At 49.2% G+C, this 27,182-nt stretch overlaps 2 protein-coding genes across 3 annotated transcripts in view; both read left to right on the forward strand.

Moving 5' to 3' along the window:
• The window catches only part of ATF3 (activating transcription factor 3), a 57,398-nt gene extending 39,559 nt beyond the window's left edge, over window positions 1-17,839 (forward strand). The window contains exons 1-4 of one of the 2 annotated variants that reach the window (XM_080647719.1): window positions 3,468-3,637; window positions 9,818-10,061; window positions 13,739-13,846; window positions 15,035-16,451. In XM_080647719.1, the coding sequence (XP_080503845.1) occupies window positions 9,822-10,061; window positions 13,739-13,846; window positions 15,035-15,232 (546 nt within the window). In that variant the 5' untranslated portion in view covers window positions 3,468-3,637; window positions 9,818-9,821 and the 3' untranslated portion in view covers window positions 15,233-16,451. Of the gene's footprint in view, window positions 1-3,467; window positions 3,638-9,817; window positions 10,062-13,738; window positions 13,847-15,034 lie in introns of those variants that run through there. The other variant, XM_080647718.1, reaches the window with a different exon arrangement.
• A 2,863-nt stretch (window positions 17,840-20,702) lies between these two features.
• On the forward strand, window positions 20,703-22,454 carry GARIN4 (golgi associated RAB2 interactor family member 4; the record flags this gene model as incomplete). Its single annotated transcript, XM_080649509.1, has 1 exon — window positions 20,703-22,454. The coding sequence occupies one exon, from the start codon at window positions 20,703-20,705 to the stop codon at window positions 22,452-22,454; it is 1,752 nt and encodes a 583-aa protein (XP_080505635.1).
• Between the last annotated feature and the right edge of the window lie 4,728 nt (window positions 22,455-27,182).

The raw sequence follows: 27,182 nt of genomic DNA on the forward strand, positions 1-27,182 counted from the left end.
GCTATCCCACACTTTCTGAGGTGAAATGGGTTGAGCCACGAGGACTGACTGCTAGTGCCTGACTAACTTTAACTTGTGTTTAATGTGCCTCTCCAGAGCTCTGTAATACAATCTTGGGGTTTGAAGAAGAGTAATGGGGTGGGGGAAGGAGTGGGAAGAAACTGTTCCCTGGACTAAGAAACTGCTAAAATCTTTAAATATCTCTGGACTTTTTTTTTTGGCTCCCTGCAATGTTTGGTGTTTAGATTCGGTTGCCACGAGTGGGCTGTTTTTAGCTGCCTAGTTCCAACCCCTCCCCTTTTAACATTTTCCCCTTCCTTTTGCACATGCCCCAACATGAAGTTTCCAGTTCTTATCTCACTCGGCAAAACATACCAAGGCTGGTCTGAATGTGGATTCCCCAGGCGGTTCTCCAGCATGAAACTTCAACAATATTCAGGTCTCTGCTTCACCCTCTTTCACTGAGGATTAACCCCTGAAATAACCAAAGCATGGCTTCCTTCTCCGGAGGCAGCGATTCTTTGCCTTTTGGAAAAGAAGCATTTTGGCCTGGGAAGCTATTCTTGCCCCTCCTCTAGACAGTGCGCAGGGTGCACACAGGACTCAATCAGGGTAACTGAGGATGCACAGGACGCAGATACTGTTCACTCCTCAGCGATACAGACCTTGGGGCGCTTCCTTTCCACTTTCCCAGTCCGCCATTGGGGCATTTCACAGCTCTCTGGAGGGCTGGGGGCAGGGAGGCGGGGAGGCAGGCAGGCGTCCTTTCTGTTTTTCTTAGATAAGAGTTTCATTCACAAGGGGGTGGACTTACTTCTGTGTCTAGATTCTTATCGCCTTTAGAGTTTCAGTGGGAAAGCTGGCATAGAAAGCGGCCTCAGACTTCTGTGATCAGCTGGCCGCATTTCTATCCAGGTGTGACTTGAAGATTCAAAACCAAGAATTATTAGAATGAAACAAGACTCCTATGAGGAACAGGAGGCACTATGGTAACAAAAACAAACCGCCGGAGCTAGGACTTCTCCGTCTTCATTACCCTCCTCTTGCACTGGTTTGCGCAGGCTAGTCTGGCTGCTGTGTATCCAACTCCTGTAGTTGAATTTCCCCTACAGGACAGGACTCCACCTCCATACATCTGGCTGGGGTGTATGAGTGGCTCAGAGTTTAAAATGTAAACTGGTTAAAGATTTCCGCAGGCATTTCACAGAGGAACAGAAGGGGAAAGCTTTCACGTGTTCTCCCCCATCTCATTTCTCTTTATAATGGTGTCTTTTATCCCAGGCAGAAGATAAGTGCACGCAATAAATAGAGTCCCAAATACCTTTCATTTAAATGGACAAACGCCTTTCCTTCGAATCTAGGAGCTTACCTGCCCGCCTGGAGTTTACCAGCCAACGCGACGCGTAGGCGGGAGGGCGGGTCTGGGGGTGTGGGGCGCCGAGTGCGGGCGGGGGGAGGGGAGGGCTGGGTGTGGAGGGTGTGGCCGGGAGAGCCGTTACCATGGAGAAAAGTAAAGCAAAACAATCGCCTAGTGCTTCCCGCGCGACACAGCTGTAAACCCTATCATGTCCCGAACAACATTCTCGGGGATCCTGCGGGGAACCCCGGGGTTCCAGGTCGGGCTGGGGACAGAAGGAATTTCCGAGGTCGCCCTCGGCGTGTCCTGAGCCCGAAACTTGGGGGCCCGGGGCGCGGTTGGGGGGGGGGGCGGTGTTCTGGGTGGGGCTGGGGGTGGGGAGAGGAAGCCGGATTCGGGAGACTCTGGTACCTGCAGCTCTGAGGGTCTCTGCCCCAGGCTGTTGAACAATGGGCGGGGCCGGGGGAAGGGACACAGATGCCGTGTGCGTGTGCGTGTGTAAGGGAGTGAGGGAGAGAGCGAGCTAGAGAGAGGCTGACGGGACCCTCCACCACCATAAGAGCAGAAGGCTGCAGGTGCGTGGGGTGGGGCTGCGAGCGAGCGAGACCCTTCCGGTTCTCACCCCAAATTACCACACTTAGACCTTCGCTCGCCTCGCTCCCAAGAGGCAGCTGGAAGCAATTGTTTCTGCACCAGCTGTGCCCCCATACCCTACAGGTTCGCATAGGTCTCCCTCCCTGGCAGGTTCAAAAACAGCGAGGGGCACACTTGCTTCCACATATATGCGTCCATGGGCCGGCGAGACAGCTAAGGTCGGGGAATCCGAACCAAGAAGTCATTTTAAGGTTCAAATCCAGTTCTGCTGAAGCCTCGGCTGGAATCTGGGTTCACGGGACAGCGCCTCTCCCGCCACCCCGGCCCGGCTCGGGGGCGGAAGGGATTTCTGCTCCAGGACCTCATTTCCGCAGCTGTCCGCGCGTCCCCAGTCCCCAAGGTCCGGTCCCAGCCCAGTCGCTCTGGGCGCGACAAAATACGTGAAAGCCCAAGACCGCTTTCCCTACGCACCTAAATAAGGAGACCAACGCACCGTACTTTTCCTCCTCTTCCTGGCCTCGAGGCTTCAGCCCCACCCAGAGTCCCTCTTTGGGTTGCCTCTGATTTCTCCAGCTCTCATCTTTCCAGGATCTTGTTCATTTCACTATCAATCTCAAACGCTTGAGGTTGTTAAAAAAGAAATAAAGAAAGAACCCTAACCCTTAAGGTCCTATTTGCCCTCGCCGGGGGTCGGGTTCCCAACCTGCCTCGGGACTGTTCCATTTGCCCTCGGGTGGGTGCGACGAGACTTCGAGCCCACAGTGCCCGCCGAGCGCTGCGCTCCGCTCTGTGTTAACCCGCAAACTTCTCGCGGTCCCAGCCGCGAAGGTCACACACGGCGGGTAACGGTGTGGGTTCGCCGTAGGGTGCCTTTGGGCACCTCTCTCGCACCAGAGGCTAACCCTACAGTTCTTACCCCGCCCCCTACGTGGAAGGAGGCGTTTGGCGGGGGAGAGGGTATTTTCCCGAAGCTCCAGAAAATGATCACTCATTTTAGAGAAAGGATGTGCCTGCTTCCCAGCTTCACCTCGTCTGGACTGCGGCCAGGATCCACCCCACACCGTCCCCCATCACCCCCCCCTCGTCCCCCCACCTAGCGGAGGGAGAGATGCCAGCGCGGTGGAGTCATGCAGCTGGCTTAGGCACCATTGGCTCATGCCTGGAACACGCAGCAGCGAGTACGCACATCTGGCGGCCAGCCCGAGCGACTCCTGTCCTGATATGGAGAGAGGGCGGGCAGGTTTGTGTCCTAGCGCGCGAGTCCGGAGGACGCTCCCGGGCCGGCTCCTCCCCGCGCTTTTGCATCACCAGTCCCCACCTCTACCCCCCCTCCACCCCCCCCTCCACTTTGGCCCCTCCTCCAGTCCCCTCCCTTGCCCAGTCTAGTTCTGCTGGTTCTCGGGGAAAGCTATTAATAGCATTACATCAGCCTGGGACTGGAGTAATCTGGCGCGGCGCCAGCCAGAGGGCTATAAAGGGTGATGCAACGCACTCCCAGCCACAGTCGCACGCAGCGAGGCGGGCACTGCACAGCACTCCCCCGGTCGCTGCCCCAGCGGACCCGCCTGCCCGCGCTTCGGCCGTGCGCTCCGGGTTTTCGCCCGCCAGCCTCACCGACAGGCAGCCCGACCCCGTCCCGACCCCGCCCGCCCTCCGGACCCTGGCCGCTCCGAGTGGAGACCAGAGGTGAGCGCTTGGAAGTCGAGTGAGTGAGCCGGAGAGGGTGGCTCGCTTTCATTCCCTTCGCGCCCCTATAGTAACTAGTCCCGCGACCCCTGGGCCCAGCCCCGACCCGCGCCCGCAGCCTTCGGCTTCTAAAGAACTCTGGCCGAACTTTTCCCAGCTACCGCTGCTCTTCGGCGCTTCAGAAAGTTTCTCGCCAAGAACTTTCTCTTTTGACTTGGGGCGCAGAAGGGTCCTGTTGATAGAGAGGTGGGGCTCCTGCCCCTCGGCTAGGCTGGGAACACCGCTCCTCTCCGCCTTGGCGCTTTCCTACCCCTCTGGGAGCAGGCGTGCGGAGGTGTGTTGCGCACGGGTGTCCGAGGCTCTCCAGCTCGCTGTTCGCTCCATCCCTCGCTTGGTGCCGCGGCACTGGCACTCCCGATTCCAGCCTTCCCGAGATCCGCAGAGTGGCACGGAGGCTGGGGGCTCACAGCAGGGCTGCCCCAGGAGCCGAACGGAATGAATGGAACCGAACCGGGGAACCGGGGTCGCGGCCGCGGCCGCCGGGAGTCGCCCTACGCATTCGGAAGCGGAGGACAGCAGGACAGCGCAGGCAGCCTGGAGCGAAAGTTAGTTGGGATAAGTTTAGAGGTGGCGGGCGCTCAGGTCCGGTCCTTCGGCAGAAGACGGAGAGGGCTCCCGCACTGACTGGGGTCGGGCTCCTGGGCCTGAGACTTCCTGTCCCAAGTTGCTCACGCCTTTCTCTCATACCTGTGGCTTTGGTTCTTCCTGTGGCGTGTTCTCAGATTTCTCTACTTTTCCTCCATGGAGACCCGCCGCAGGGAAAGCGAAGGTGCGAAGCCACATGCTTATGATTGAGAGCTTTGTGGTCTAGTGGCCAGGACCCTGAGGAGAGCTTGTACTGCACGTGATGTCCTGGAGCCTCAGTATCCCCTGCTGGGAGATGGGGGCACATACGCAGTGCTGGCCCCCTCTGCCTGTTTGCCAGCGCAAGGCGGTGTTTGGACCAGATAACCGTTAAGGTCCTTTACTGGCCAGAAGATTTTCAGATTCTAGAGTGGTGTAATTTCAAAAGGGGGGGAGGTAGTAAGGGGTCTTGTATGACTTGAATGAGGGAGTCTCTCACTGACCAGCCTCTGAGGCAAAGGGGGAATGGGGACTCTCTATTGGACATCTCTTCCTTTTCCAGCTTTCTTTCCATTTGGATTGGTTCTCCCCTCTGCTCCTCCATACCCCATTTCCAACTCATCTGCTTACTTCCTAACCACTTCGTTTTCTGTACTTTCATTACCTAGCTCACATATGCTTCCTTACAAATAAAGGAGTTGCTAAAGCATAGGGGGGTGGGAGGTGGGAGGGATGGAGGGGGGGAGGGCAGTTAAGACAGGAAGGATCCAAAGGCTCCAGTAGTGGCTACAGGTGTATTTCTTGCCCACACTGTGGGCCTGAAGTGCTGCCTGCCACGTTTTCTCCCAATGCACCTATTTCATTGTGGCTGCCAGTTACCGCTGTCTCCTCAACTTTAAATGAAGGGGAAATTGATATTACTGTCTCCTTGTGCTGCAGTTAGCATTTGTTGTAGAATAATGCTACAACACAGAGGCTCTTGCTTTCAGGCTATTCCAGACCAAGACTGGGGTGAATATAGGTTTTGTAGTTGTAATTGTCTGGCTGGTTTCAGAGATAACATGGCAGGTAACACTCCAGGCCCACAGTGTGGATAAGACACAGCACTCAGCACCTGTGGCAGCTACCTTGCCTTTGGATCCTTCTGTCTACCCCCTTCTCTCTCCCTGTTCTCTTCCTTCTATACTCCCTCCCTATCTAATCCTGCCAAAGCCTCCTCTGGTGGGTACCAGGTTACTTGACTTGATTCTTTATCTACCTGGCCAGTTGCTTCGTTAGCTGGGTCTCTCTTGGTGATGGAAGAAAATGAGCAGTGGGTGGGTGGTCAGCAGCTTGGCCCGAGCTGGACCACTCGCCAGCTTTGGTTTTGGGCAAGTCACTACCTTCCTGGACCTCATTTTACTTACTTACAAATAAAGACCTGACCTACGTGACTCTAATATTAGGTGTTCTATTTCATTAGATAGAGTCCATGATTTCTTCCTTTTTCAAATGGCTGGGCATGGAGCAAGGTCAGTGACTCCAAGTGTCACCCATCCTGGGGAGGAGGAAGTACATAGCCAGGACACCACAGAAACCAGAAATGGTCTCATTAGTGAGAACTAGTTATTTCATAAGTACCAGTAGAGACAAGCTGGTGCCAGCAAATAGAGGGGTGGAATTGACCTGATGTGTGGGGAGCCTGGGGTCAATCAAAGTGCAAAAGAAGCTGTGACTGACCTGAATGTCTTGAGGGTTCCAGTTAATTCCTTATGAATAAGCTGTATTGACAGCATTGAGTTCCCTCGAAATGGAGAAAGTGGAATCATAGTAGTATTGGGGACTCAGGATATGTGTAAACTCACCTTCATGAATCTCGTAAGATCTTCCTGACAGCCCTGTGAGGGAACTCAGGCAGGCGGTACTGGTCTCATTTCACAGATGAGGAGACTGAGGCCCTGAAAGCATGAGTGGCTTCTTGGTGGGTACTCAGCTTGTCAGTGGAAACATCTAGTCCTGAAGCCCAGCTGTATACCTCCAACCTTCAAATGGGCTGGGAGAAAGACCAAGCAAGATATGAAGTTAGCAAAAGACCAATGTTGGCTTCTGACTTTAAGATGTTTTATGAGCCGTGGTTAACGGAAAATTAAAAGTGAAAATTCAACACAGTTGTTTGTAGCTACTAGGAAATAAAATCTAGGAGCTGAATTTCCAGTTAAAGAAATACATGAGTAAAAGTTTCACTTTCTTGAAAATGATTACACCACCAATGACACGACGTGATTTCTGATCAGAGATAACGAAGCAGAAGCATAATGCAAGTGCTTTGTAGCAAGTGTGGACAATTTTAAGATCAATGTAGAAAGTCAACTCAGAAAATCCCCAAACATATTTTTTTCTTCAATGAGGGGGATGTTAAAAGGTCTCAACATTCACGGGAAAAAGTTGTCTGAAGATTTTAACTTCGTTTTCCTTGTAGAGACACAGCCTGAGTCTGGGCTGAATCATATCTTAAGAGAACTGAGTAAAGAAGTAACCAGAAAGTATCTCAAAAAACTAAAAAAAAAAAACAACCCTAAGCTTTAGCTGAGTGCAGAGAAAGCCCAAATCTCTACAGATAGAACTACTTTATGTTCTGAAAAGCATTTAACATTTTTACAACCCATTTCTGTCCCCAAGTAAGCCCACCCAATGTTTTTCATAAAGACATTCCATACCACTGACATTCTTCACTTTCTTTCCTCAGGACTGCTGACTACACTAAGAAGGAGGGAAAAAAATTCCCAAACAGCAGACCTCAAGCCTTGAAAGCTCATTAATAAATGTAGTTGGGTGGTGAAATGGAACTACACACAACTGTGTGGAATTCAGACTACCCATGTAGAAGGGAGCCATCTAGTCCTCCAAACAAAGGCAAGCCCAGTGGTAGCTTTGAATTCCATCCCTGAACTACTGGATTTTTAATGAAGTTAGAAGGGGAGGGAAAGCATGAATGCATGGAAGCATCTTAAGCCTCCGGCTTTAGAAGGCTGTTTTCTCAGAGTTTATTACCTGCCAGAGACAAGTACCCTCCCAGCATCCTAAGGTTATAGGATTAAGCTGGTAGAACCTCAGTTCTGACTCATGACATAGGGCTTCATAGAAAGGGTTACATACATTTCATGGGTTCCTTTGAATAGTCAAAGGTGGCATTTGTTGGCCTGGAATTCTTGCCTCCAACAGTGTATCTCAGATTGTAAAGGGGAGTTAGAAGTCAGGGTGCTCTATTCAGAAGTGTTTGAGATCCAAGAGAGTGACCAGCCACCCTCCCACCTGGACCTCACAGAGTGTCTGTCAGAGAGCCAGGCTTGTGCCTGAGAGATCCCTGGGAGGCCCAGTAAAAGCATACCCCCTAGTTGTATTATGTTTCCAAGGCAAATTCATGTATTATTATTTCCTCAACTCCTTGTACAACTCGATGAGAAAATAGGACGATTGTTATTAGCTTTCTTTTATATAGGTGAAGGAAGGGCACTGGGAGTTAGGATGACATATGAGTAAGTGAGCCTTAAATCTTGATCTTCAGACCCCAGTCTAGGAATTTTTGTGGATAAAAGGCCTGCTTATATATACTCCAAAATGGGGGCAGCAGCCTGAGTGTGCACCCTGACATAGATCAGCAAATTCATTACCTAGGGTTCAAGTTTCCCCTGTGGCTCTTTCCTCCAGCAATTCATTTCTGGGACGCCCACCATCCCTATGCCTACTCACACCCCCATGAAAAATTTGCTTTGGTTTTTTGTTTGTTTTGCAATGTGGAATAATATTCTATATTCTATACATTAAGGACATGAATTTTGGAGCCAAACCAAATTCCAAATCCTGATGCTGCCTCACACTGACTTTAGGCAAATTATTTAGCTTGTATAAATCTCAGTTACTCCATCTATAAAAATGGTGCTAGGACCTAACTCAACTAGGTTCTCATGAGGATTAAATGAGATAAATCACATCAGGTTCCTGGTGTGAAGGAGGCACTCATTAAATGTTAGCAATTTGTTGATGGGCTTCCTGTCTGGTTGGACTTAAAGACCACAGATCCCCAGATTGAGAAGAACTCTCCAGGGAACCCCTAACTAGATAATCCCCACCCTCCTCACCCCTGGAGAACTGACTGCCTGGACAAAGGGGAACAGCCAGTGCTGGAGGAAGTACATGGCGGGAAGAGATTTATGGGGACCATGGAACTGTTATTGTTTTTACCTTTTATTTTCCTACTAGAGGCCCGCTGTGTGGGGTCCCTCGGCCTGGCCTGTGGGGATTGGGCCTAAACCGGCTCTCTGACATCCCCCAAGAGGTCCTGGATTGTGAGAGGGCAAAGGCCAGGCTGAGGGACCCCATCAGTGCATGATCAGGGCCAGAAGGGACTGCAGGAGGGTTCCAGGGCATGTCTGGCCCCTCTCGCCCAGTCCCGATAGGCTGGACCCCAGCAGCAAGCTAACCTGCCGGTTGGAGCGTCTGCCCCCTGGTGGTCAGTGCGCGTCATAACAACTGGTTGAATGGTCAAACGGTCGGACACTTAGCTTTTATTATTTGGGACTGTCTCTTTGGATTCCTTGGGCTGTAGAATGATAGAGGTAGATAGGACCTCAGAAGCCATTTGCTTTGGCCACCCCTTCCTGATTTCATGTATTTAGTCGGGCAGCCTTCAGTGGTCAGCAGGCATTGGGAGCAGCCTGCTCTGGGATAGAGTGACAGCAGAGACTCAGTCCCCATGCTGCAGAAACTCAGTCATGTGCTGGATGAAGACTGAGGCTCTGAGAGTTCAAGTCATACTGCTCCTTAGCACCAGAGACAGTACCCCAGGTCCCCTTTGGCCCCCAGACCAAGGCTCTGCACAGACACCACAGGGCTGAACAAGACCTCCAGACGAGGTCCAAATTCTTAGCTCCTCACTTTATTCTGAGGTCTTTGCTTCATTAAGCTTAACTTTACAAAGGGGCTACTACTGGTCCCTTGTGATCTGAAAGCCTAGCCCCCAGCCTCTGCCAAGGACTGGCTCAAAGAAACTCGCCTGCCACGGTTACCATCCTCACGCTCATTTATTTGGATTCAACTTCCCGAGGGAGAATTGTCAGAGATATATTTGCTACATTCAGGGGTCCCCCACGTCTTGCTTTACTTCCACTTACTGACAACTTCAACTTGATTTCAGATGCCAAGTTTCTTTTTTCAAAAAGAGACTGGAAATGAGGTTATATAATAGTTTCACTTTTTTTTTATGCTCTTCCTCTTTCAGTACTGTTTGAGGCTACATTTGCATGTATGCACACCAACCAACACTAATGCTTTTGAGAATTCGAAATGCCAACCCTGATCAACTTCAGTGAGGCATTTTATCCACATCACTGAGCTGTGTATTTTAAGAACCTGTTTTACTCAAGCTGAGGATGGCATGAAATGAAAACATAACAGAAGCCGGAGGGCTTATGGGACTTTCCCTGGGGGTGGGACTCGGGTTGGAGGTCGCAGGTGTGGTGGGACTTGGCCCCATGCCCCCAAACCCTGAAGTAGTTTGGGTTTCGATGTGTCTTTCAGCAAAATGATGCTTCAACACCCAGGCCAGGTCTCTGCCTCGGAAGTCAGTGCCTCTGCCATCGTCCCCTGCCTGTCCCCTCCTGGGTCACTGGTGTTTGAGGATTTTGCTAACCTGACACCCTTTGTCAAGGAAGAGCTGAGATTTGCCATCCAGAACAAGCACCTCTGCCACCGGATGTCCTCTGCACTGGAGTCGGTCACTGTCAGCAGCAGACCCCTTGAGATGGCAGTCACGAAAGCCCAGGTAGGTGCCCATTCTTTCAGCATGTGTTTGTCCTACACCTGCACACCTACCACACGCCAGGTGTGCTATGCAAGGGGCCGCAGCGTGAAAAACACAAACTACTGCCCTCAGGGAGCTTACTTTCTGCTGGGAGGAGACAGATAATACACAAAAGAAGTAAATACATAACATGAGAGACTGAGCAAAGGAGAAAAATAAAGCAGCAAAGGGAGACTGAGAGTGGTCCCCCTGGCTGTCATATTGAGAATGGGCAGTAGGGACAAGAGCAGAGGCAGAATACAGAAATGAGACTGTTGCAGTAATCTGGGCAAACAAAGGCAGCTCTGCATCAGGATGGAAGCAGGAGGTGTGGAGAAGTGGTCAGCGAATGGGTCTGTCTGGAAGGTAAAGCTGATGGGCTGGCAGATTGGACATGGAGTATGGCTCCAAGTGGAGGACTCCAGGGTGGCTCCAAAACTTCTGGCCTAACTGTAAGGATGGCACATCTATGTGCTGCTGAGATCAGGACATTGGGCAAGGACAGGAGTCCATCCTATTGGACGCCCCGAGGAGGAGGCAGTTGGATATGTTGGTTAGGAGTTCAGAGGAGAATCAGGGCTAGAGGTGCAGAGTTGGAAGCCACCAGTATATGGATGTTATTTAAAGCCATGGTCCTGTGTGAGCTCACCTTTTGTGTCCAGTTGTTCTGAAAAAGCACCAAGTATATTTCATTCCATTATACAAGGACCCAGGTGGCCAGACTGTGGAGCAAGGACCCCCAGCCATGCTCACAGCTGTTTGTAATGCTCACAGCCTTGGTACTAGGTTCTGCTTCAAGTTCACTTCTGTCCCTCACACTTGCACTGCTCGCCACTCGGTGACTTTTTATAAGACACCTGGAGTAATAGACATGGTGAGAAGTCTGAGAGGTGATTGCTGGCGATGCTGTGGTGGCTCAAGGACTCAGAGCTGAGGTCTTGGATGTTTTACTGGCCTGCCCTCATGGCACAAGATAGGAGTGTTTGGGGCTTAACTGGTATGAACACTGACTTTGGGCCTGGAGTCATGGAACTGGCCAAAAAAGAACTGATTTTTAAAGAAGTTGGTTAAGAATCATTATGATTCTATAAAAGGGGCGGTGATTCTATATATAAGGGCTTTATGAATCTGTATAATGGTGAATGAAATGACAGTTTTTAAGGGTCTAGAAAAGACCTGGCTGACAGTTCAGTGACTGGTAGAGGGGACTACTGTATGATGCTGTCATTAGGGGCACTGGCTGGGCCCTCATTAACCTGAGGGGCTGTCATAGTCCCAATAGTGGACAGTGCCGGTTGGATAATGGGACACACAAGGGAATATTTATTTTAATTTTATAATTAAATATCTTGAGATAACAGTGCAATGGAATTAGTAGGACCACCATAGAAGGAAGGAGAGCATTCTGAAGGATATTTTGAGGGTCTCCAAAGGAAGAGGTAGGCAGCCTGCTTTGTGGAAAAACTCCTTAGAGCCACCCCACCCATCTGTGATTCTGTGTTCCTCAAGTGATCTTCTGATCTTAGGCTAGTATAACAAGTAGATTTTCCTACTGGGAAGAGAATGCACCAACTGACCTATTGAATATTCTGGTCCCCTTGGCTGCTGTAATCCTCAACGTAAAATAAGACACTGAGCCTCTGAAACCCATAGGCATCCTGTACACTTGGGCGGCATGAGCCTGTTCCCCAGTCCCAGCCACTTCTGGGGAGGCAACATGGTGCAATGAGGCAGTTATGACCTGGAGAGGACACAGGACAAGGAACCAAAGGCCTGGAGGACATCAGGGTTTTGTAGGCTACTGATCTGCTGACCATGAGCTGGCGATTCCTAGGTCTCCCTGGGCACGTTACTACACGAATAGATCAGTATTTATTTGTTGGTTGAACTCCTCATTTCCATGTTAAACTGATAGGACTGAGCTAAATGGCCTCTGTAAAGGCTTTTTCATTTCTGACAGTGTGACTCTGAGATTTGTTCTCCTTTCAAGTACTTCCTCACATGAGAAAACCCTGGGTCCTCTCCCATCTATCCAAAAATGTCTGTAGGAAATGTCAAGGAAAATATGTCAAAGGCAATACTAGAATTGCTGAGTTGTTGATGAAGACGTAGATGGTGAGGTTAATAATAACTAAAGCTTACATAGCACTGATCATAAGCTAAACTGTGCAAAGCATTTACGTTTATTGACTAATTTGACCCTCATCATAAGATTATTGATCCTGCCCTAACCAGTTTGGCTCAGTAGATAAAGCATCGACCTGTGGACTGAAGGGTCCCAAGTTCAATTCCAGTCAAGGGCATGTACCTTGGTTGCGGGCACATCCCCAGTAGGGGATGTGCAGGAGGCAGCTGATCGATGTTTCTCTCTCATCGATATTTCTAACTCTCTATCCCTCTCCCTTCCTCGCTGTAAAAAAATCAATAAAATATATTTTAAAAAAAGAAAAAGATTATTGATCCTGTTTTACAAATGAGGAAACTGAGGCTCAGAAGAACATAACTTACCCAAGGTCTCACAGATAATAGGTAGTAAAGCTGGGATTCAAGGCAATTCAGTCTAAACCTAAATGTCTGCCTGTGTGGTTCTGGGATCCAGGATATGAAAGGTAGAATTTCTCTCACCATATTTCCCCCTTGGGCTTTGTTTCTCTAAATTGCAAGGCCTTCCATCTCAGTCCAAACAAAGTCAGTTTCCTCTAATCCAAACGACTAGTAATAAGTCAGATGTGAGGCAAGTATGGCTGCCAGGATTTCTTTGGTTTGAGGTGTGGCTTCCACACCTTTTCCCACTGTCCAGAGCAGTGCCAAGTGGCAAGACAAGGTCTGACATTAGCACCCTAAAAAACCATTACCTACTCAGCCCACCATGAGTGCTTCCCCCAGTAGGACTCTGGTCTTGAAGCCAGGTCCAGCAGCCAGACTTTGCTGATTCCTCATCAGTCCTCAGACAAAGTCAGGATCATAGTGAACTTCCAGAGGACCAGATCCTAAAACAGGATAGGGTTTTTTCTCTGAGGAGCCCCAGGGCTGGCTCAGGGGGAAGAACAGAGGAAGGATAAATCAATGGATGGTTCTAGTTTGTCACCCATTGGTGGCACCAAGCCATGGGCTGATAATTCCACTTTGGTTGGGAATGTGCTTGGGTTTCTCTTCTTCAGGAGCCCCATGGGCATCTCCTGAATTCCAGGTCAAGATGGAGATGAATGAGCTGCCCTTGGGTCTTGAATCAAAGAAACAGGAGGGGTGGGGAGGGGGGAGGACAAGGTGGCCAGGCTACTGAGGTCATTCCTGGTTCTAGGGGAAAGGACATAGCTACCAAACAGAATCTGTTTCCTGTTCTAAAGGATTACTCTTATTACCAATAGCCACCCATTTGAATATCAAACTCCTATTTCAAAATCCAAATGCATTTTTAAAATAAGCTACATTTTGATTTACCAATATTGCCAATATAATTTTAACTAACAGTTCTTCAATTTTCATTATTCTTTCTTAAGGATGAATAATGTATGTGTGGGGCAGGGTTTTGGTAAATCTGGGGCTTCACATTATGGCTGCCCTGGGTTGCCTGTTTTTGCTGGCAATAAAAGACAGTGTATTTGAGGTGGGTCTCATTTCTTGCCTCCCATTAAGCAGGTGCCTCTTGGATTTTACAGGTAGCCCCTGAAGAAGATGAAAGGAAAAAGAGGCGACGGGAAAGAAATAAGATTGCAGCCGCCAAATGCCGAAACAAGAAGAAGGAGAAGACAGAGTGTTTGCAAAAAGTGAGTGTCTTCTCGCCTTGCCCTGACCACCTGCTCATGCCTGTCCCCCACCAACCTCATGTCAGGATCTGAAGGGGAGTTAAGAAGACCCCTACACAGAAGAGTGTTACCCAAGAAGGGTGTTGTAGCTGGGAGCAGAAATGCCAATGGCTGAATGAGGAGCTAGCAAAGCTGTTAGCACAATGAATGGGACTCTGGATGTTATGAAAGCAGGTGTTTGAATTAAAAACCACAGTAGCTGTGGCCAGTCCCTACACGTCCAGCAGTTTCCAGGCTGCAGGATGTCAGCCCAGTCAAATAGGCTTCACTCGCCCATTCTCCTGAGAAAAGGAAGCTGCCAGCTCTCATTTGGCTCACTATGAAATGCCTTTAATTAATCTCTTCAAACAAGTTATTTCCTTAATCCACAAGCAGTGATTAAACTTTCCTGATGTTCCTGGGTCATTCTTAACTCTGCAGCCCTTCTCCTTGGCTCACTCAATAGGCTTTTAGCTCCTGGCTGCATCTAGCCAGCTCCCCTTCCTAAAGGGAACAGCATCTGTGGCAGGCTGGGCAGCTCTTGCTCTAGTCTTTGCAGTATTTATGTCTTTTCCCCCAAGTGTGGACAGGCCAGGGCAGAGTCATCACCCAGATTCCACAGGTCCCCAAGGGTTCTGTTGATTGCTTTAGGGAATCAGTGAAAACTAAGACATTTTGTGTGTTGCCATGTACATTCTTTCTGGGGAGATGAGCTTCTCAGTGAAATGAATGACTCAGAAGACAAAGCACCATGAGTCCAGATTTTGCTCCAGCCCCCAAGGCCCTTGTAGGTCCAGAAGACCTGCATATGGGCTGTTGGACTCATGCAGAGGAGACCTCTGAGCCATTGATTCCACTGCAGCCTCATTACTATTAGAGTCACAGCCTGCCTCAACCTTGAGTGGAAACTCAAAGGCATCACTAAAGAAGCCTCTAAGTGCTGAGGCTTCTCCAGAGTGTGGATTCTCCCAAACCTAAGGCTGCTGCTCCGGCTTTGTGGGGCACTGTAGCAGGAAGCCCATGGCATTGCCTCTGTAGGCCATTTCCAACTTGATGAGACCCCACATGTCCCAGATGCTACCCTATCACCCAGGGGCCACTCCCTGGCCACCCCCCCCTCCTTGCTGTACCTTGGCTCAATTCCTAATAACTCTGTGACTTGTTCCTCAGGAGTCAGAGAAGCTGGAGAGTGTAAATGCTGAACTGAAGGCCCAAATTGAGGAGCTCAAGAACGAGAAGCAGCATTTGATATACATGCTCAACCTCCATCGGCCCACATGTATTGTCCGGGCTCAGAATGGGCGGACTCCAGAAGATGAGAGAAACCTTTTTATCCAACAGATAAAAGAAGGAACATTGCAGAGCTAAGCAGTAGTGGTTATGGGGGCAACTGCATCCTCATTGCATCCTCCTTCTACATCCAAACCCCTGCAGCCATTGAGATCTGACTTCCTCTCGAATCCCAGCAGCAAAGAACTGTGGAGGCAGGATGGCTCGGTGACTCAGCTGGGCCTCTCCACTCTGCCCCAGAGCGGACTTCGGACCAGAGTAAGGGCATTTTTTGCCTCAACTCCAGGATTTAGGCCTTAACATACCAGCCATTCTTGGATTCTCCGGATGACCCCTGGTTAGTGTCCTGCCCACCTTTCATCTGGATTCTACAAAAAACAGGAACTCCCACCATTAGGATTCATGCAGAAGAAGTGTCTATATCTTGGGTGGGTGGGGTGGGGCCACCTCCTCCCTTGCCACTCCCACGGTCACTAGTAGGGGACATGGAGTGAGAATGGCTTTTAGCAAAGTTGTGCAATGGCCAGGGTTGTGCTTCTAGCCAATATGCTGTTATGTACAGGAATTACTGTGTGCAAGGCGTTTGTTTCATAACTAAGCATTGTGCTCTCCTGATGTGTGCTCTGACAACACTGGTGTGACTTGTTCGAGACTTTCCTCAGATCTAGTGTCTGAGAGTTTGAGGGACTACCATCACGTGGAGTGTCTTACAAAATGTTCAGGTAGCTGGAAGAGCTTGTCAGCCCCAGGAGAATAGAATTTTGCCAGCCAGCAGTGCCGTTTTGTGCCAACAGAGCAGGCCTTTCCCTCGGCACTGAGACCTTAGTGCAAAATTCTTGGGCACGACTGCAGGCCCTCTGTCCCAGGAAGAAAGCAGAAAGTCTGCCTTCCAAAGGGTTAGGACTCTGCTCAGTGGTTTAGGTCAGGATTTATTCCTAGGCCAGTTAAGAGCCAAAGAATATTCCGTTTTCCTTTACTTGCAGTTGAAAACCACACTCAGTAGAGGTGCGTTTGAAGCTAGGTGATGCCTAGGCATTCGCATTATTGGATGTGAATGGCATTGTTTTTGTCATGTAGATGTTTAGAAATCTGGCCCAGAGCATGTACAGCTGTGAGAGGTCATTCACACTGGCCACAAGAACTCTGGTCCGTTTAAATTCTGATGTTTCTGTGAAATTCTCAGAGTGTTTAATCCTACTCAATAGTATCATTACAATTTTCTGTAAGAAAAAATATATTATTTATCCTAGTATTCCTATCAATATAATAAATATTGAAACAAATATATGGTAAATTTAAGTGTTGTGCTGGTGTCTGTGATTTAAAATCAGTTGGTTGTTGAAGTCTAGTCATTCTCCTGCCCCTTTCCTCTCCATTGGGGGTGTTGGGGTGGGGTGGTTATTTAGCCTTAAATATTTTATAAGTGTCCCTTTGTTCTTTGGGGTGCCACTAGCTGGTATAGTTGACTCTCAATCCTCTTCCCCAGTCTGTGGCATCTGATGCTCAAGTGCTCATTAACAAACCCTGGAACACAGCACCAAGCATATCCCTTAGACCAGTGGTCAGCAAACTGCGGCTCGCGAGCCACAGAGCCACGGTTTGCCACTCTGTTGACTAAAGAGTTTGCTGACCACTGCCTTAGACTAACTGTTTGGTGTTAAGATAGATTTTGTTATAAAATCTGAATTGCTAAATACCTCAACTATCAATTTCTCTTAAAGTACAAAAGCCTAAAACATACACCTGTTGTTCAACTTGAGCCATGGACACCTTTCCATTCAGCCACAGAACTTCTCTTGAAGTATTCACTTGAATTGCATTAATTATAATGTCCAGATGTGTGTCTCATTGTTGCAAATGTGTATTTCAAATATCAGGAAAAACATGAGGGGAGGATGGGTGTTATGCAATATGCAGGATGGGTGCTGAGGTCCCAGTCCCAGAAAAACTCAGTGTATTGTTTGTGGATTTCAAAGAAATAACCCAGAGGACTGGCTGTAAATGACATGAGTTTATTAGGACTTACTTGCTTAGAGACCAGTGAAGTTTACTACCGTACCAGCTGCCACTGGTGAGGTTGCCCACTAAGTCCCATCTGGCCTGTGGATGGGCCACCCCAGGGGCAGCCGGCCAGTGCTATTGTTTAGCCCTCACCTAGCCTTTCCCAACACAAGGTTTCGTAGAGTACAGAAGAGAGAGAAATATGGCATTCAGGGGAGGGGACATGCTTGTATGAGCTCAAAACACTCGCTGTTTACAGTCCTGGCTCACATCTAGAAGCAGTTTCTCTTTGGCTTTTCTTAGACCAAGTTGCTGGCCAGGTTCCCAAGGTCTCACAGAAGGCCTTCACTCTATTTCCCACAGGGCAGGGTGGAGGAAGGGGAGTTGGAGCATGGGAAGGGGACCATGTTCCCAATTACCATACAATGGGGAAGAAGAAAGGGAGAATAATTTTAGATGGGATAGGTGTGATAATTCAAAGAAAAGTATTCTATCTAATTCTGGGAATCTCTGGAACACAGGATTCCTTAGGTCTGAGACAGAACCAAGCTCCCTTGCTATATATGGTTAATAAAACTAAGTTCTTCTAACAAATGCATTAAAAATAGTTAAAAAACATAAACATAGCCAAGTTTATGTTTCAATACTTTAATAATAATAAAGGATGAATATGTATTGACCATCAAGTCATTTAGTTCATCTTGTTTCACATTCGATGGAGAGGGAAGGTTGGAGGGGGGCGGTATCTGGGAGAATAAACTTGGATGGGGCCTCCGCCAGAATGACAATGTCTTTCATTGGGCTACCTCAGTGGTGACATCACACTCACAGGTCGTGGGAAGCCCACCCTCCCTCCTCTCTCCTGCTCTCATCCTACCCCCTTGCCTTCCTCTGAGATCTGGCCTGGCACCTGTTCTGAAGTAAAGAGCTTTAAAGCGTTCTGGCCCAAGACAGGGGTTCTGGAATTGAAACTTTCACTTTCTGCCATGAACTAAAATGCTGTTCTTTTCTCCTCATGGGCTTTTAACAAACCCTTGAAACCCATACCCAAACCAAGCTTTCTCCTCTCTTCCCCATTCCATATTATTTCATTGTGTTCAAGCAGTTTCTCTATGGAGTGAGCAGTGTTATCATAGATCTGCCTGAGGTAAAACCTCACAGGTGGCCAGGTTTACCTATTGAGAATCCTTCTGCCTTCTCATGGTGGCTCTAACCCCAGAAGTTTCTCTCTTTGTCTGATCAAATCTGCTCTCAGGAAGGAATTCACACTGAGGCTTAAAGGGCCAGTTGAGGACTAATACCAATAAGTGCTAACATTTATTGAGACAGTACACTCAACACTTTATATGCATTATCTGATTTAATCCTCCCAGCAATTGTTATTATCCCCATTTTACAGATGAGGAAGGAGAGAGGTGAGTAGCTTGCTCAAGGTCACACAGTTGACCTTTCTAAAGCTGAAACAATGTTTTCTAACAGGGTTCTGAGAAGGTGTGTAAGAGATTAAAATACACATAACATACAATTTACAAGTGTAACCATTTTAAAGTGTGCAATTCAGTGGCATTCAGTACATTCACAATACTGTGTAACCATCACCACTAGTTCCAGAATTTTTATCACCCCAAAGGATGTCCTGTATCTATTAAGTAGTCACCCCTCTTTCCAGTCCTAGGCAACCAATAATCTAATATCTGTCTCTATGGATTTACCCCTTCTGGATATTTCATAGAAATGGAATCATACAATATGTGGCCTTTCATATCTGGCTTCTTTCACTTAGCATAGTGTTTTCAGGTTCATCCATGTTGTAGCATCTATCAGTACCTTGTTCCTGTTTGTGGCTGAATAATATTCCACTGTGTGGATAGACCAAATTTTGTTTATCCACTCCTCTGGTGATGCACAGGAAGATAGCCTGTATCCTAAGGAATGAATCTCTAAGGTGGGAGAGAAGTTTGGGAACAAGGGTCTTTTTCAGAACTTTCAAGTAACAATTTAGAAATCACTTATTCTGTGACTAGCTCTGTGGGAGCCCAATAAGGCAGGAGGTATAATGGTACATGCTCTCCAAAGGTGTCAATGCTCCCATCCACTTCTGGCTGGCAGGGAGGTTCTGCAGGAGGGCCTTTGGCAGGCTCCTGGAGTTGAAGTTTACACAGGCTGTTTGTACAAGCTTAATGGAGGGGAAGAAATGAGGCAGCACCCTAGATTATTTATTATTATTATTTTTTAATCCTTACCTGACATCACATTTATATTGATTTTAGAAACAGAGGAAATGAGAGAATAGAGAGAAACATCAATGTGAGAGAGAAACATCTATTGGTTGCCTCTTGTAGGTATCCCAACGAAGGAGTGAACCCACAACCTGGGTATATGCCCTGACTGGGATTTGAACCTGCAACCTTTCAGTGTACGGGATGACTCTCCAACCAAGTCAGCCACACTGGCCAGGGCGGCTCACTGGAAAATTTAATTCCCGATTCAGCCCAACCACTGTCCTGGATTCTCTCCATAATATGCACACATAATAGAATTAATTATGCAACTTCTAATAACGCACAAAATGGGTCTTCTTGGAGGTAGTTAAATCAGTCCAGTTTGAAAACATTTGGTCGGCCCAAGCTTCCTTTGTGAGGCAAAGTACTTAGTGGTTCAGAACAAAGACTAGCTGGACCTGCATTCAAATACTGCCTCCACTGCCATTAGTTGTGTGAACTTAGGCAAGTGATACAACCTGTAAAATGGCGGGGGGTGGGGGGGGGGGTAGCAACAGCACCAAACCCAGTGGATTCTCACCATCCTGAGTGAAGAACACATGGTGCCTAGGGGAAGCAATTTTTAAAGTTATTATTAAAGGTCACTGTCATCAACATTTACTAAGATTTTATGAAAGGATGGGCTAGGGACCAAGACTGCCAATTCTGGGTTATTTCATTAAATTAAACCTTGAGCTCAAATGGTTCAAATTTATCCCATCTCCTTACATTCCTACAGATTTTGTCCAGTTTTTATTTTGAAACCCACCTGAGTCCCTGGCAGGGTGGGCCTGTCCTCTGTGGGGTCAACAGGTGTCTGGGGAAATGATGGTGGCCCTGTCCTGAGGGGGTGGCTAAGGGATGAGCACAAAGGGGTAGGAGACAGTGACAGGTCACAAAGGACAGTGGAGTATAAATATGGCCGCACAGGGGGTGTGGGCTGAGAGAGTGGAGTTCATAGCCTCTTGGGGAAATAAGAAAATCAGAGGTGGAGGCGAGGTGAGGTAGAGAGGAAGCCCACTCTTACATCTCTATATCCTTGATGAGGTTCAGTCTGGGCTCCAGGCGCCCTCTAGCATCCCAACGGCAAGCATCTGTGCCCTACCCCCACCCTGACTCTGGGAGGCAAAGGGGTCCCTGTGGGTTGGGGTGGGGTTGAGAGACCTCCGTAGAGCCATCTGTGTGACCCAGGAGCATTACTGCTCCCTCTGCTGCCAACGAGGCCAAGAAAGAGAAGACCCAGGGACCTGCCTCGCCAGCACTGCCTGCTGTGATACAACAAAGCCATGAACAGGGAGTCTCCGTTGCCATATTACACGGCCCAGAACAGCTCCAACATGGGCATGTTCAATACCACCATGGGGAAACTGCAGCGCCAACTGCAGAAGGGAGAATATGACATCTTCAAGCACGCACCTATATTTGAGAGTGACTTCATCCAGATCACGAGAAGAGGAGAGGTGGTCGATGTGCACAACCACGTCCGCATTCTGACCATGGGCATCGCGTCCACCAGCCCCATCCTCCCACTCCCAGACGTCATGCTGCTGGCCCGCCCGGCCACTGGCTGGGAAGAGCATGCAGGGCACAGCAGAGTCACCACAGGAAAAAGCCGCCAGGCTGCAAAGACCTTGGAGCTCACTAGGCTCCTTCCCTTGAAGTTTGTGAGGATCTCCATTCATGACCGCGAGAAACAACAGCTGCGCCTGAAGTTCGCCACTGGCCGCTCCTGCTACCTGCAGCTGTGCTCACCTCGGGATGCTTGGGACGACCTCTTTGCCGGCTGGGAAAACCTCGTTCACCTCCTGCAGACACCAGTGGACAGTCACAACAGTACCTACACCAACCCTGCCACGGACATGGCATGCGTGCCTGTGTTTGAGGACGAGGACAGGAGCCAGAGAGTGGCCAATCTCCAAGGGAAAGAGGATCAGGACCAGGTCAGTATCAGAAGCCTCCATGTGGTCTCTGAGGTGGCTGGGGCCACTTCTGCAGCTTTTGCTGGTGGGGAGGGTATCCAATATGACTCCCACAGATTCACTGCCATGCCTGATGTAGACACCCCAAACCCAAAACCTATGGAGCTTGACAAAGTGTCAGTAGCAGGGACAGCAGCAGGCACCACAGCAGGCGCTCTGAGCATGGCAATAACCACCTCTGCTGCCCTTGAACAACTAAGCGCGGCCACAGCAGGGGCAGCCACTAAGGGTCCAGTGGGGAGCAGCACCAGCATAGCCATTGCAGGTGCTGCCAACATGTCCCCCAAGAGCATTAAGACGGCCTTCACAGGTGCTGCCAATAAGGTCCCAGGGAGTCCTTCCAACACTAGCCTCTCCCCAGAGACCAGCATGGTTGTTGCAAGGGCAAAAGCAGAGCCGACCAGCAAGACTGTTGGAGAAATAGCTATCAGCCGTGCCACAGAACCTCTCATTGCAACCTTGCCCAAGGAAGGTAGTGTGAGTGAACAGGCCAGAAGGCAGCAGCGAATGTCCCCTGCCACGGCTGAAGCCTGCAAGAGCAGAAAGGACAGGAGGGAGCGAAGGGAAAGGAACAAAGCTCTCAGGAGTCCCCATCACCTCAGGGCAACTGAAAGCCACCAAAAGCCAGGGGGTGACAAGATCCTTCGAAAACCATCTAGCTGGTTCTTAGCCAGGCAGAGAAATGACAAAAAGGAGCCACGTTTCAGCAGCCCGGGGGGCAGCAGGCCTGTCACCATGCACAAAGGCATCAGCTCTGATCCCATCACCAAGGACTCCAGGACCTCTCACAAACTGGGGAGGAACTTGTCTACAAGTAACTCAGGTTCCACAACCAAGGGACTCAGCAGTATCAGCTCTTTCTGGAGGAATGTCAAAGCCAATCTTACAACAAAAACCGTGACCTCACCACACGGCAAGGAGGTGGACAATCTGGCTAAGACAATGGGAAGGGACAGCATGGAGAGCATCATAGAGATAGGAGAGAGTGGCCAGAGACTGGAGATGATTGACAGTCCAACATCTGAGATCATGGAGATAATGACCTTTGAACCCTATTAGTAGGACCCAGAAATTGCAAAGGGGACCAGGTTTAGGGGAGGATCCCTGGAAAGCCTATTCCAGCTTTCCTTACTGCATTTTAAATAAAGATCGTACAGTCTGAATACAATCGACACAATGCTGCTTTCTGTCTGAATTTCTATGTCTCCTGGTCTAGCAGTGACCTCACAGTAGATTCTGTGATGTCAACTGTGCTATAGTCTAAGACCCCCATGTCCAGTCCAGAGCAGCGCCCCCTCACCCATGCTGTGCAGAGCCAGCAGGAGGGCTCCATTGTGCCTCAACTCCTTTCTGGCCTTGTCCCCAGGGCCATGGCTGAAACTCCTATGATGACCTGGGAAGCTCTACCTCCACCATCTCCCTATCCTTTTTACAAACAACTAGAGGCCCGGTGCATGAAATTCATGCACTCGGGGGAGGGGAGTTGTCCTTCAGCCCATCCTGCGCCCTCTCACAGTCCGGGAGCCCTCAGGGGACGTCTGACTGACAGCCGTGGGGAGCGAGCCTAAGCCGGCAGTCAGACATCCTTAGCACTGCTGCAGAGGCGGGAGAGGCTCCTGCCACTGTCGCTGTGCTTGCCAGCTGTGAGCCCAGCTTCTGGCTGACCACCACTCCTGCATTGAGCGTCTGCCCCCTGGTCGTCAGTGCGCATCATAGCAGCCGGTTTTTCCTCCATTAGGTTGATTTGCATATTAGCCTTTCATGCCTGTGGGATTGGGCCAAAACCCGCTCTTCGACATTCCCTGAGGGTTCCCGGATTGCAAGAGGGCGCAGGCCAGGCCAAGGGATCCCACCAGTGCACAATCGGGGCCGGGGAGGGATGTAGGAGGTTGGCCAGCCAGGGAGGGACTGCGGGAGAGCTCCAGGGAATGTCTGGCTCATCTGGCTCAGTCCCGACTGGCTGGACCCCAGCAGCAAGCTAACCTACTGGTCAGAGCGTCTGCGCCCTGGTGGTCAGTGCACATCATAGCAAGCGGTTGAGTGGCCTTAGCATATCATTAGCATATTATGCTTTGATTGTTTGAATGGAAGACCAGACACTTAGCATATTAGGCTTTTATTATATAGGAGAATCCCCACCCCACCCCACCCCCGCCAGACAAGGCAAGAAGAGGACTCGCATCACCTCAGGCTATTCAGGGAAGGGAAGAGAGGTGCATCAGCATTTGTTGGCAATCAGAACAGGAAGGAGGGCTTGGCGGGGGAGGGGGATTCTCCTGTAGACTTAGTCCATTCCTAGGTATATACCTTGGAGAAATACATGTTCTAGGAGGCAGCTATGAGAATGTTTCTAGGAAAATTAATGTAACAACAAAACACTGGACACAGCCCAATTTTCGAAAAACAGAATTGATAATACAGTAGGATATTAGCATAGATAAGCTCATAGTTTTTTTAAACAAGCCACAGAATCCTAGATAATAAAAGGCTAATATGCAAATCGACCGAACAGTGAAACAACCAGTCACTATGACTCGCACTGACCACCAGGGGGCAGATGCTCATTGCAGAAGCTGCCCCCTGGTGGTCATTGCACTCCCACAGGGGGAGGTCTGCTCAGCCAGAAGCTGGGCTCACGGCTGGCAAGCGCAGTGGTGGTGGCAGGAGCCTCTCCCGCCTCCGAGGCAGCGCTAAGGAGCAGTGAGCCAAGTGGTAAGGAGTAGCAAGCAGGTGGGCGGTAAGGAGTGAGGGGTCCCAGACTACAAGAGGCATGTCCAACTGCCGGCTTAGGCCCATTCCCCACCATCAGTCGGACATCCCCCAAGGGCTCCCGGACTGCAAGAGGGCACAGGCTGGGCTGAGGGACCCCCCCTCTCCCCGCCGCCGAGTGCACGAATTTCGTGCACCGGGCCTCTAGTAGAATATAATTCCACTTAGAGAACAGTTCAAAAACAAGACCAAACCATACACTGAATAGGGTACATGTTTGCTAAAGCCAGACAACAGTAAACACAAAATTCAGCACAATCGTTTTCTCTAGGGTGGAAAGTTAAGAGATCAAGTTGGTGAGCACAAGGCTTTCAGTGCTGCTGGGAATTGTTCTATTTTTTAAGAAAGGCGGTGGGGCCGAAACCAGTTTGGCTCAGTGGCTAGAGCGTCGGCCTGTGGACTGAAGGGTCCCGGGTTTGATTCCGGTCAAGGGCATGTACCTTGGTTGCGGGCACATCCCCAGTAGGGGGTGTGCAGGAGGCAGCTGATCAATGTTTCTCTCTCATCGATGTTTCTAACTCTCTTATCCCTCTCCCTTCCTCTCTGTTAAAAAATCAATAAAATATATTTTAAAAAAAGAAAGAAACAAGTTTATAAAAAAAAAAGAAAGAAAGGCAGTGCGTGGGTACAAGGGCATTGCATTTTAATATTCTGAAATCAGAGATAAAATCATCATGGCAGTTGTGATGAAACTATTGCCTCAGAGATACTATAACCCAGGGGTGGGCAAACTTTTTGACTCGAGGGCCACAATGGGTTCTTAAACTGGACCGGAGGGCCGGAACAAAAGCATGGATGGAGTGTTTGTGTGAACTAATATAAATTCAAAGTAAAGGAGCGGAGGGGAGAGCAAGAGAACCGGATAGAACAGCCGGATCCGGCCCGCGGGCCGTAGTTTGCCCAAGGCTGCTATAACCAATGCCTTCTCCTATATTTTCACTCTAGTGTATGCACAAAACTGGTATGTCTGAAAGATCTAGTCTCTTTAAATTACATTTATTCTAGGTAAGTAATTACAAAAACCCTTATATGGTTATTAGGAAAAGAAGGAATAATATCCCTATTTTACAGATGAGAATACTGAGGCTCAAAGAATGTAACTTGCTACAGTTACACAGTGGGACCTTTGCTTCTGCCCACTTCAATCACAGCTGTCTCGGGTATGGGGAGGAGGCAGAGAAAACCAGTCTAAGGAGATTGGGCTGGCACAAGAACCTGAGACATCAGCATTCTTACCAACATGGTCCCATACTTCACAGAGATGAGCACCAAATTTACTGGATTGAGGGGAGGGAAAGGTGGATTGCTGGGGAGCCGGTTTTCAAACTCCAGTGAACTCATAGCCCCTAGCTGGTCGTATTTCAAGAGCACCCAGACCATCCCTGAGCGGTGTCTGGCTCCTAGGCTTCTGTCCCCTGCCTCTGGTATGACCTGCACTGCAGCCATAAACAGACCACCCGCCTGGAATTCCATGGCCCACTCCTGACTGGGGCTGCCTCTCTCTGCAGCTCAGTTCTCCCGCAGCTGCTAATTAAACTTCTGAATGGTTTCTCTGTACCACATCTTCAAGAACTTTCTTCTTCTGAGGTTCTGAAAACAAATCCTGAAACGTCACATGAAGGAGGTTATGAGTTAGAGCACAGCATCCTGCTTGCATGGGTTCTCATGCAACAAGGTTTGTGACTTTCTGTTGGTAGAGGGAATGGTGGACTTGCTCAGGCCTGCTCAACGTCCTCTGTTTCCTTTGGCCAAACGAGTTCCTGACTCCAGGATGGGGAATTATTGGAGTGAGTCAAGTTATTCTTAAGAAAAAAGGGAACATGCCAGAGATTAGATATGAATTGGCCCTGTGAAGAAAACAACCTCGGAATCATTAACCCAGAGCTTCAGAGAAGACTGGGGGCCACAGGGAGACAGAATTAATGGTTTACTCCTGACCAGCTTTTCCCTGGACACAAAGTGGGGAAATCACAAAAAGATCACATCACATTCCTTTCATCTGATTTTCTCCACACAGGCAAGTGCAGGTAAACATTAATCTGGAACAAAAATGTGCAACAAACACATGTGCAGGGCATTTAACCATGTATATTTTTTTAATACATGTGGCCCTTGTGATTCTCACATCTCTCCACTTGGCAGATCAACAAACGGGAGTTAGAGCATTTAAAGGACTTGCTCACGGTGGGAGGTGATGGTGCGGACAGAGAACAACCCCAGGGCAACTGCTCTCACATGGCACCTGCTATATGCCTGCCCTGGGTCCCACACAGAGGTACAGAGATGGCGGAGGGAACTGGACAGGGGTGAGTAATTATTACAACTCCCAGTGACAGATACAGGGAGACACTCGTGTTTGGGGAACAGGATCCATTCAGAGGAGGGGTTCTGGGACAAAGGAAGGAGTTGTGGGTGAGGGAAGGTTTCACTGAGGAATTGGCAGTTTTAATGATGAATAGGGCTCTGCCAGGTGGAGGAAGTATGGGGAGCAAGGGGAACGGTGGAGGAGGTGCAGGGGAGGGGTTAGGAGAGCCTCAGGTCATGGAAAAGAACATGTGCAAAGTACAAAGGCTTGAAACATCACAGCGTGTTAAGCAATTGCAAGTATTTCAGTATTGCTGGTTGGAAGGGAGAAGCAGTCATGAGGCTGGAGAATCAGGCAGCTGGATCCAGGGGGCCTGGAGTGCTGTGTGGATGCCTGGGATTTGGGGAGCCACTGAAGGCCAGCACCTAATGGAAGTCCGATTGCTCTAGCTCCAGGATGGAGAGTTCATGGGCATGGGCTGTCTGGAGATGGGGGATCCTCTAGGAAGCCACTGCATTAATCCTGGTCAGAGAAGGGGAGCCCTGAACCTGGGTGGCACTGGGGAGACAGAAGGGGGCAGAGTCAAGAGATGCTGAAGAGCTGAAAGAGGACCATTTCCCATCCCACATCCTGAAAGACAGGGCGTTAGTGGTTTATGTTAAGCACTCATTTAAGGAGGTGGAAACAACAGAAGTGGAGGTGTCTCCCCCTGT

The sequence above is a fragment of the Plecotus auritus genome (genome assembly GCF_963455305.1).
Source record: "Plecotus auritus genome assembly, chromosome: 12".
In the NCBI taxonomy this organism is placed as follows: Eukaryota; Metazoa; Chordata; class Mammalia; order Chiroptera; family Vespertilionidae; genus Plecotus; species Plecotus auritus.